Source organism: Staurois parvus, unplaced genomic scaffold (genome assembly GCF_062004578.1).
Source record: "Staurois parvus isolate SC_StPar_1 unplaced genomic scaffold, SC_StPar_1.0 ptg000985l, whole genome shotgun sequence".
Lineage (NCBI taxonomy): Eukaryota > Metazoa > Chordata > Amphibia > Anura > Ranidae > Staurois > Staurois parvus.
Genome location: NW_028318781.1, coordinates 1,297,192 through 1,309,106, shown reverse-complemented (window position 1 = coordinate 1,309,106; position 11,915 = coordinate 1,297,192). Strand labels below are relative to the sequence as shown.

At 40.4% G+C, this 11,915-nt stretch overlaps 1 protein-coding gene across 1 annotated transcript in view; it reads left to right on the top strand.

The window, feature by feature from the left end:
* Positions 1 to 2,377: 2,377 nt before the first annotated feature.
* MATN3 (matrilin 3) overlaps positions 2,378 to 11,915 on the top strand; it is a 44,230-nt gene continuing 34,692 nt past the window's right edge. Inside the window, exon 1 of the mRNA XM_089657344.1 lies at positions 2,378 to 2,727. Within this exon, the coding sequence (XP_089513470.1) occupies positions 2,484 to 2,727 (244 nt within the window). The 5' untranslated portion in view covers positions 2,378 to 2,483. The remainder of the gene's footprint in view (positions 2,728 to 11,915) is intronic.

The following is an 11,915-nucleotide window of genomic DNA, read 5'->3' as shown; positions in this document are numbered from 1 at the left end:
CACCACCTGGTCCTGCAATACAACTCCCAGTGTGGCTCTACCACTAATCTCTCTCTCTATCCATTCAGTCGTATCTGACCCTTGGCAATTGCATGGACCGTCACTCGTAAGCGACTTTTTCCATGAATTATCTTAATTATTTTACAGGGTAGGTTGCCAGGTCTTTCTCCAACCCCTACCATGCAGGAGATCCTGTGTGGCCAGGGATGAAACTAGGACAATTTAGACAGGAGCCAATTAACCTACCAGCATGTCTTTGGAGTGTGGGAGGAAACTGGAGTACCTGGAGGAAACACATGCAAGTACAGGGAGAACATGGAAACTCCATGCAGGAGGTGCCATGGTTGGGAATTGAACCCATGACCCATTTACTGCACGGAAAACGTGATAACCACTAAGCCAAGGTGACGCCCACCACCAATAGTGCTCACAATTAACCAGATTATAAGAGGTTAAAAGGCACCAGAAAAAGGCTCTTCTCGGTCCCAGAAACAATCATATGGCTCCATGACAACAACAGACTTATTTCACTAGGTGGCCCTCAAACACTTCAAACTTCAGTAAACTGCCATTGGAGGATGTATATGTCACTCAAAGAGAATGATAAAGATACTCCATGGCCCATTGTATTTCAAAAAGTGCAGGATTTACTAGCAGCAATAAGCCCATAGGCATTACATTACATAGGACATCCACACACAGTGCTTCTGCCCAACCTGATGACGTCATGAACAGGCCCCTGTCAATGTGTTTTTCGTAATAGGTCACGTCTTTAGGGAGCAGGAAATACCAAAATGTAATACTGCAGTTTACCAATCCCTAGATGTGGTGGCTGGATTCATTTTCTTTTAAGCCCCTTTCACAGGGGCGTTCTGTTTTTTTCATCAGTTCAGTCACGTTTTTTTCCAAGAAAAACGGGTCAGTTGACATCCGTATACATCCGTTTTTCATCCATTCACATCCGTTTTCATCCGTTTGCATCCATTTTTTGTCCATTTACATCCGTTTTGATCCGTTTACATCCATTTTTTGTCCATTTACATCTGGTTTTCGTCAGTTCCGTTTTTTTTAACGGAAGGAAATTAGGGTTTTCTTCCGTTCAAAAAAAATGGATGTTTACGGATGCAGACATTAACAGATGTAAACAGATGATCATCCGTTTACATCCGCTAGTCCATAGAAATACACAGGTGTCTGATTTTCATCCATAAATGAACAGATGAAAAACAGACATACGGAACGCCAGTGTGAAAGGGGCCTTAGTTCCCCCCCCCCTCTGTTTTCACCTGCTGATCTGGCTAGTAACACACCTGCTGTATTAGAGTGCCTCTACTCTGGATAAAAAAGCACAGGGGCACCTTTGGACAGCAGCATGGTCATTCTGAGGGAGGGGAGTGTTAGATGTACTAGTGAAATTAGATAAACTAACGAAATGAAGCCAAACTCAAGCTCACATTTTATAATCAGTTACAGCAAACAGTTTTTTTTTCCTTTTACGATAAAGGTTTTACATAAATAAAAGCTGGTCGTTATGAGCATTCCTGTCAGTGGTAAATGGTTTGTCTCATCCCTGTAACTGCAAGAGTGTGTCCTTTTGAAAAACAACAGACTGCAATATAATAAATGTTTGTTTTGGGGCTTAATACTGCTTTAAAGTGGTTCTAAAGCCCGAACGTTTTCTTACCTTCATGCATTCTATGCATGAAGGTTAAAAACCTTCTGTGCGCAGCCCCCCCAGCCCCCTTATACCTACCTGAGCTCTGCTCTCTCTCTCATCTATTGGCTCTCCTCATTGGCTCCTGCTGCTGTCATTCACAACCAGTGAGGAGGGAGCTGAGGATGGGGCAAAACCGTTTTCTGTGTGTCAATGCACACACACAGCTGGTTCGGGAGTGAGCACACACGAGTGCCCCCATAGCAAGCAGCTTTCCATGGGGGCACTCAGCAGGGGGGGATGGGCCAGGAGTACTGGTGGGGAACCCGGGAAGAGGAGGAACCATTGCGCAGAGCAGGTAAGTATGACATTTTTGTTCGTTTTTTTTATGTACCTTTAGTATGACTTTTAGTAGCAAGATAAATAAATTGCCGGTGTAGCCCTAAGCCTATAGAATAGTTTGAAATGTTTACACTGAACTTCACCAAAGACTTCTCAGCTTTTTCCTATTTTAGTCTTTCAATTTTAGAATAGGTTACATTCTTCAACAGAAAAATATTATCATAGTGTGAAATACCTCATGTTTTGAATGCATATTTGTGAAGCTCTTGTTCAGGTCTATGGCTCTTTAAGGGTCATTTATTAGGATGTTAGGTTTGGGAGGCACAGGATTGGTTTTTCCCTGGTGTGCAGAACTCAGGAGGAATAGGTGGAGCTTCCAATGGTCAGTGCTGGGTTACTAGACACCTGGCAGGCTGCTTTCTGCATACACTATCTGTCTTTGTAGGCACTTTGCAGAGAGAATCTGTGTCTCTGTGTGTTCAGCAGCATGATTCCCTTGCTCAGCCGAGCTTTGCTTTTTCTTTTTCTTTTTGTACTGGTGGCTGTTCATGGAACTCATTACAGGATGTATGGATACCCGATTCAAAGGAGCTACATCTTTCCTCCTCCTCTGGTCCATGGCAGTGCAGTGCTATCAGTGCCCAAACCCGGTGTGTTAGCCAGCCCTCCTTATGTTGGCAATCTTCGTCCCAAGCCGGACACCAGGACACTACAAGTAAATCAACCAATAGGTAGGTACACCAAGCACTGAACAGGATTTTTATGACTGCTGCAAATTAAAACAGCTAACATGGTAGAACAAATGCCAGCTGTTCATTGGGTTGTCCATTATATTTATTAAAATATTTCTTTAGTTTCCTCACCCTTTGTCCAAATTATAAAAACTTTATTGGCTGAAAAATCTCTGCAAGAAAACTGTTCAAGATTCCATTTTGTAAAAATATTCCTTTAAACTGGTGCCATGGTAAAATTCAAAGCCATCTCTTCTTATCAGGTAGAGTTGTTGGCAAGCTGAGAGATGTCAGGCATTTGCACACGAAACTTGGCCTTGGTTGGTCACTAAGCAACCCGAACCTTCACCTTTGGCCTTAAAATGTATGTCCAGCACACTTAAGTAATCTTGGGCAGTTGTGCCAAATGCCCTATTATAAGGCCTCTAAACTGTCTGGTAAAATAATATGCAACATTTCATTTAAATATTCATATTCTTTCATCCCATGCAAGACACTGGAGCAGCCAGAGTTCTGTGGTTGTCAAGCAGGGTTTATTGGAAACCCTAGGGTCCCTTCAGAGGTTTCTAGGGGTTCCTTGAACAATTTCTTCCTCTCAGGTGTGTAACCATTGACACCAGCGATCTTTTTAGTTAAGTGTAAGTGGGCGTTCAGCCTACTGAATACATATGTGAGAAGCATTCTTCCCATTGACCACCACATTAATGTATAATGAGCTGTTGAAACCGCAGTTTTTGAAAGAGGTGCCCAGAGACCAGAAAGTTATCCCAAGGGTTCCTCTATGGTAAAAAGGTTGAGAAAGGCTGCACTAGAGGAATGAATGACTCACTGCCTACCAGGGGCGGACTGACAACTCATGGGGCCCCCGGGCAATAGGGAATCATGGGGCCCCTGTGTCCTTGCCCAAACTCAAAAAAGCCTATGAAAAAGGCACCAGGGGCATCTCATGGGGCCCCCTACTGACCCCAGGCCCTCGGGCAGTGCCCGAGTTTACAAATGGTCAGTCCGCCCCTGCTGCCTACCATACGTCTCATAATCTGCAACCAAGAAAATCACTTTGCCTGAGTTCCCAGGTTTGCCCACCAAATAAAACCTTCATGTATGTCTTGCCCTCCATATTGTGTTTTTCAATAATTTTAGACTACAAGGAAAACTTAGTTCTGGAATCCCTGACAAATGTTAGAGATCAGTAAACAAGCTACAATTTATCAGTGTCAACCCAATAAAATATTTATTTTGGATGAACTGACTTTTTACATCATCTGAGAAATTACATCCAGTTACTTCAATTCCTGGATTAACTAATGTTTGGCAACTGTACGCAGTATTATTGAGTAATATCTCGGAGGAAGTGTTAGTTCATTAACTATTACAGCCAGATTAGCGTAAGAATGCAATAGGTTTGCGTCTCTCAAAATTTATGCTGCACTTTATGAATAATAGTCTCACAATAACCACTATCTTCCCAATTTAGGACCAATCTTTTCCTCATGGATAGGGTGGAGGTTTGAGCTTGGGAAGATGCAGGGTATGCCTTAAACTCTAGCTAACGCAACTTCAGCAAACAGGTGAACTAAATGGTCACCCGCCTGCTGCAGTGAAACTTCAGATGGGAATTTATATTTAGGGTATAAATATTTCAGGTTATAGACAAATGACACCAAGGTGAATCTTTTTTAGTCTTTTGTATTTCAAGATCAGGGGTTCATTAGAAGGTGTTAGGGGATCACTTTTCAGTTAAGATGTGTTTTTTTTTTAGACTTTGTTGTAGAAAATGCAAAAGATGTAAAATCTCTTCTCACAACAGAGAAGTACCTCCCTAAACTTGACACAACACCCTAATTTGACACAACTATGTCAATGCAATAAAACAGTTTTAGGTGGCCCTTAATATGCTGTATATAACACACAAAGCGAAACACCACTAATTAGCTATAGTCTTCTAGAAAGACTATTGAAAAATAATCTGTGGTTGCTGACCATTTCTCTTTCACTGATCTGATTACAATAAAATGACACCCAATTGGCACTACCATTGCTTCTTGCACTGCCCTACTATATATTCCAACATGTTTGATGCCCCAAAGAGCTAGATTGTACATTATTAAATAAAAAGACAGAAATAAATATGATTCTATATCTTCTATTCACATTCTATTCAATATATTCTATTCTATGTTTAAATAAATACTTAATTTTTAATTGCCTTTAGCCAAATGATATAATTTATAAAATTGAAGCCACCAGATAAAAAGTTGTATCACTTTAATCTGAGTCTTTGTTTTCAGTAGGATTTAGTGGGCACAGTCATTTTTAGCTTTTAGTATTGATTAAATATATTGTTAAGATTTAGAAAGAAAAATGTCAACTCTTTGTATTTAGACTTTTAAATATACAGTATTGGACAGGCATATAAGTCCCACTTAAAGATATATGATTTAGTAACATAGAAACCTGTAAAAAAACAAAACCTCAGCGCTCAGGACTTCCTATTTACCATATAAAACCCCGTGAGATGCTGCTGTGCACAGGTACAAAAGACCAAAAACTTTTAACAATGAAAACCAGCGCAAACCCACATGATCAATTACATTACTCAGTGTAAAAAAACATTAATGTGCTAATAAAATTATATATAATAAATTATATATAAATTATGTTGATACAAAAATATATCTATAAAATTATGAGTCCAGTGAAAAAACAAAGTGACAAAAAATCAGAAAAATCCCAGAAAGTATATATATATAAATAATTAAAGTCCCGTGACAAAATTAATCAAATTAATTTATAATATATTTTCCATATGATTCTTCTGTGTTACGGATCCCTTCACCATCCACCAGTGCAGAAATCAACATTAACCGCACTCACCAGATAATGGTGAGTCACACGCCTTTCAGGATTGTTAAGGGCTCCTGGACCCCCTTTACTTTCTCTGAGACCTCCAAGTGCTGTTTCCTCTCATGTCTAGGTACCTCTTCTGCTTACTCCTCTCACCGAATCCCCCAAAGGAAAATCAGGAAGAAGAAAAGACCATAGCGTGATACCGCAGTAACTTCTCCTCAAATTAATCTCTCCAGACCACTCACATTCTTTTGCGGGATATAGCCCGCTTTTTATTCAAAACAACAGCGATTCTCTTCAAAATTGATCCACTTTTCATGTACACCAATTATATAAGGATTATATAAGGACCCCACAGTTTAGTGTGCAGCAGGATGGCAGACCTCAGCTACAGACTCTTCTCCTTAGACTAAGATGGCCCCTTGGAACGCACCGCTCGGCGTGCGCTCCACTCACCGGAAATGACGTCAGACGACGGACCAGGCAACCGGAAGTGCGTTATCTTGATAACGCCCTGTGGGTGGGGCGAAACGCGTTGACGCACTTCCGGTTGCCTGGTCCGTCGTCTGACGTCATTTCCGGTGAGTGGAGCGCACGCCGAGCGGTGCGTTCCAAGGGGCCATCTTAGTCTAAGGAGAAGAGTCTGTAGCTGAGGTCTGCCATCCTGCTGCACACTAAACTGTGGGGTCCTTATATAATCCTTATATAATTGGTGTACATGAAAAGTGGATCAATTTTGAAGAGAATCGCTGTTGTTTTGAATAAAAAGCGGGCTATATCCCGCAAAAGAATGTGAGTGGTCTGGAGAGATTAATTTGAGGAGAAGTTACTGCGGTATCACGCTATGGTCTTTTCTTCTTCCTGATTTTCCTTTGGGGGATTCGGTGAGAGGAGTAAGCAGAAGAGGTACCTAGACATGAGAGGAAACAGCACTTGGAGGTCTCAGAGAAAGTAAAGGGGGTCCAGGAGCCCTTAACAATCCTGAAAGGCGTGTGACTCACCATTATCTGGTGAGTGCGGTTAATGTTGATTTCTGCACTGGTGGATGGTGAAGGGATCCGTAACACAGAAGAATCATATGGAAAATATATTATAAATTAATTTGATTAATTTTGTCACGGGACTTTAATTATTTATATATATATACTTTCTGGGATTTTTCTGATTTTTTGTCACTTTGTTTTTTCACTGGACTCATAATTTTATAGATATATTTTTGTATCAACATAATTTATATATAATTTATTATATATAATTTTATTAGCACATTAATGTTTTTTTACACTGAGTAATGTAATTGATCATGTGGGTTTGCGCTGGTTTTCATTGTTAACATAGAAACCTGGCTGCTTTGAGTATGCTTTTTTCTTGGGGGGGATTACTTTAATAACCATTTAGTACATCCCTTGTCACTATTTATGCAGATTGACATATCTAGTCTAACGTAACAGTAGGTTGGTCTTATTTTTATTTTTGGCAGACCTGGAGTGAGATGGTGTAACAACTGGATGGACCTCAGAATGGGAACTTAACATTATAGTTTGATGTTATATATATATATATATATACTACATTTCTTTCATTCTAAGCTCCAGACATACATGAATAATAGGTAGTGATAAAGTGCATTCAAGACTTAGAGAGACTGAGTTGATTGTATGAACAGATGCAGACAGTGTGCCTCTCAAGAAGAGCCAAATTTCCTTCTAAAGACAAATGTTTACATTGAACAGGAGAGGTAAAAAAACGCCAATGATAGATAGTTGAGCTCTGAGCAAGTAACACCATTTGGATAATGCAGCTCCCAAAGGTCCCTCCAATACTAGCTTAGTAGGGAATTACTGGAGGGTAAAGTTTCTTGCCAAGATTGCTGTTTTTTTTTTTTTGCTGCCTGCACTGGCATTCAGTAGTGTACAGTCTGCAGAAATATTTTATCCATACATTATATTATACTAAAATATTGTACTACTAGAACATATAAAATGACTTGAATGAGCTATATTTTTTACATCCCAATTAAGATCTTTATTAATAAGAAAAGTGGGAGTTGTCCAAAATGCTAATGTATTAGGCACCTGTCCCAGAGACTATCCAACCCCATGTGCTTAGAAAATTAAAGCCTAAATTTGGGTTCTGCCTCCCATTGGTGCACCCCCTCTGCCTTTAATTTAAAAAAGATTAACATACATATCCCTTTCCCTTCCTTATGTCTGATCACATGACATCATGGGTCCTCAATGACTAGGTGACTCCTGAACGCTGCAGAGACCGGAACTGTATAATGATGTAGTACCATTCCCTGAACATTTTCCCTGTTAGGACAAGGTTGCTTGATGACATGTCCCCAGGGGCAGGCCCATGACTACCTGGACTCACAGGAAGTGGGTTGAATGACACTGGGACCATTCAACTCAGAAGAGCACCAGCACAGGACCTTGGATCGGTGAGTCTATGGGGAACAGCACCAGAGAGGGGGTAAGTATTGCATCTAGAGCTGATTTTTATGTTTTTAAAAAGCCTGGCTCTACCTTTTTTTAAAGAAAATAAAATCCAGAATTGGGTTTTAACCACTTCCCACTGACCTGGTGCATATCTGTGGTATCTAGGCGAGTGGGCTTTAACTCCGAGTGGCTGCATATATGTGGCCCTAGGTAAACACTTTACTGAGCTGGGAGTGCATCCCCAGAACTGTAACAAATAGGTACCAGAAAGCTCCTGATGCATACCTGCAATCGGGACTTTCCAATCATGTGATCACTGTAACTGCCAATCACAGCAGTCACATGATCGGAATGCCTGCCTCATGGCAGTTAGATCCTCTTAAAGAGCCAGGAAGCGGAAAAGAGATAAGATCACAGTGGATAAATTGATATGTACAAATGTTGTCTTTCAACTGGAACAGTTCCACCAGACTGACAGAGCAGATGTCATACCAATATTTAGGAAAGGTATAAAACTATAGACCAGTAAGTCTGACTTCTGTGTGTAAATGGTTGAAAATACCATATATAAAATATATAATAGCAAATAATTAATAATGAGAATTAATCAGCATGGTCTTATGAAAAATAGGTTGTGTAACTAACAAGATCATTTGTTATGAGGAGGTAACCTTGCTAAACCATTTTATTATGTTTCTCACAATACCCTGGTACAAAAATAAAGAGTGGGTGGATCTAAGGATTGGTCAAAGCCTAACTCCAGAGATTGTTTTGTCTTGGCTGTATTAGGAGGATTAAAAATGTTGTTATCTTTGTCTGTGACCCCTTTGGAGAAATTGTGCCTTTCTTCCTGTTCCTGTGATGCCTGTCCAAGAAATTTTCCATTACTTCCTGTCCAAAAACAGGAAGGAAAGAGTAATTCTCCCTAAAAAGACATAAAACAGTGTTCATAGGGCACTCTACATCAATTTGACCTCCAGAAGAAAAGTATCTTGGGCATCAGATGGAGGGAGGGATGACCAGGTGACATGGGACCACACAAAGCACTGGAGCAGCTCTTCAAGAGTGGAAGCAGATTCTAGTAACAATGAACAGCAAGGAAGGCACTTCTAAGTGCAGTATGCAATGGTTCAATCATAAAAGTTTAAAAACACTTAGAAGATTGCAGCAAGGTAAAAGCTCATCGGTAGTATAATACCAAGGAAGCACACTGAGCCGACCAGCAGTATTGAGTGTGGTGGAACATACAGGGAAGATGGCCGCCGTACTTCCTGGAGAGGCATGGAACTGGTTCGCCGGACATGGCGCCTCCTTAAACAAGGACTTATCTCCCCACGTATCCACAAGAGGTTTACTTTTTTGTCAGTTTATTGGAATGTTTGAACAGATTTTCAGATTGCATCATTTCCTGTAGATGATATCTCAGCATTCACTTCCTGTGGGCTTTTCACTTGCTAGTCCAATATTCTCGAGTGTACGGGTCTTAAGTTCATCTTTTTCAGAAAATAGTCTGTGCCGTCAAGGGGCTCCAGTGAATATTAAAAAAACTGTGCAGACTTGTAAAATGTTTATTAATTTTATTGTCATGCCTTTAAGTCATTTGCCTCCCCCCCTTCCCTCCGGAAGTCTGGACAAAAAACTCCCAGTTAGCACTCCCCACGTTCCTTGTTGTTAGGGCATAAAAACTGTAGGACTCTCACTCCCAGCATTACAGGAGCAAAAAAACAGCAGTTTTGCATTTTCTCAATATTCACTGGAGCCCCTTGACTGCACAGACTATTTTCTGAAAAAGGTGAACTTAAGACCCATACACACGAGAATATTGGACTAGCAAGTGAAAGGCCCACAGGAAGTGAAAAGAGTTGTTTAAGTGGAGGAGGCAGAGAGGCGGGGCAATCAGGGGGCGATCTCCACCTTATCCAATCAAAAAACACTTTGTTTTCATTGAGAAAATGCAAACATCTCTTTGAATGGGACCTGTGCTGAGTAAGCGACCTCCTGTACTCACTAGGTAGCAGGGCAGCCACTCGACATGGGAGACGGAAGCTAGTGGAGATCACTACAGCAGTGGTGTCTACTGCAATGATTTAAATTTTCCATGGGAATGGCACATACTTACATTGGTCCAAGCTGAGCCTATGCAAAAATTGCCATACTTAAACTTCAGCTTTACTTCAGCTACTTTTATAACTACAAGCCCTCCGCAATATATTTTTTTAAAGGGATTTCTTTTTTTCTCCAAGATTCCCAGAGGAGGAGTCACCCCACCACAAGGCATTTTGCAAGCTGTGCACTTCTATTCTTAAAGTGAACACAAGATAACCTGTCACCAGAACAGGTGTCCCCAAAGGAAGACTTCCCCGCATCTCCTGCTCACTGGTCACAACTGGAAGATTTTTGGAATTCACAATTCACAATTTGTCTTGGTGAAGAGAAAAGTAAAAAGGCGAAACCCCCCACAGACACAGCAAAAAAGAAGGGTTATGACTCTTCCCGATTCAGTCAAAACTTAAACCAAAATTGTCCATAGATACACTTTAAAATTATTTGTTAGTGGTTTATAAATGCCCAAAATCTGATAACTCCAGAAGGGTCACTTGGGAACATCTTGGTGAGGTGACACCAAATACTACAGAAAAAGTCTAATATGTACAATTATGTTCAAAATAATAGCAGTGTGTTGAAAAAAGTGAATAAAGCTCAAAATCCTTCTAATAGCTTTTATTTCCATACACACAAATGCATTGGGAACACTACACATCCTATTCCAAATCAAAACATGAAAAAAAATATCAAATTTGTGTTGTTCCTCTAAAAAAAAACGAAGAAAAGTGAATATTAGACTGTTCAAAAAAATAGCAGTGTTTGTATTCTTCTTTACAAACTCAAACATTCACTATATAAACTGAAAAATGTTTGAAGATTTTGCTTTCCTTTGAATCACGTAATGAATATTTAGTTGTATAAGCTCTGTTTCTGAGAACTGCTGTACATCTGTGTTGCATGGAGTCAACCAACTTCTGGCACCTGTGAACAGGTATTCCAACCCAGGATGATTGGACTACATTCCACATTTCTTCTCTATTTCTTGGTTTTGCCTCAGAAACTGCATTTTTGATGTCACCCCACAAGTTTTCTATTGGATTAAGATCCGGGGATTGGGCTGGCCACTCCATAACGTCAATCTTGTTGGTCTGGAACCAAGATGTTGCACGTTTACTGGTGTGTTTGGGGTCGTTGTCTTGTTGGAACACCCATTTCAAGGGCATTTCCTCTTCAGCATAAGGCAGCATGACCTCTTCAAGTATTCTGATGTATTCAAACTGATGATGCTTGCGCAACCATGCTTCACTGTCTTCACAGTGTACTGTGGCTTGAATTCAGTGTTTGGGGGTCGTCTGACAAACTGTCTCCGGCCACTAGACCCAAAAAGAACAATCTTACTTTCATCAGTCCACAAAATGTTGCGCCATTTCTCTTTAGGCCAGTCAATGTGCTCTTTGGAAAATTGTAACCTCTTCAGCACGTCTTTTTTTCAACAGTGGGACTTTGCGGGGGCTTCTTGCAGATAGGTTGGCTTCACATAGGCGTCTTCTAATTGTAACAGTACTCACAGGTAACTTTACACCTTCTTTGATCTTCCTGGAGCTGATTGTTGGCTGAGTCCTTGCCATTTTGGCTATTCTTCTATCCATTCGAATGGTAGTTTTTCGCTTTCTTCCACATCTTTCAGGTTTTGGTTGCCATTTTAAAGCATTTGCGGTCATTTTAGCTGAGCAGCCTATCATTTTCTGCACTTCTTTATATGTTTTCCCCTCTCCAATCAACTTTTTAATCAAGGTACTCTGTTCTTCTTAACAATGTCTGGAACGACCCATTTTCCTCAGAATTTCAGAGAGA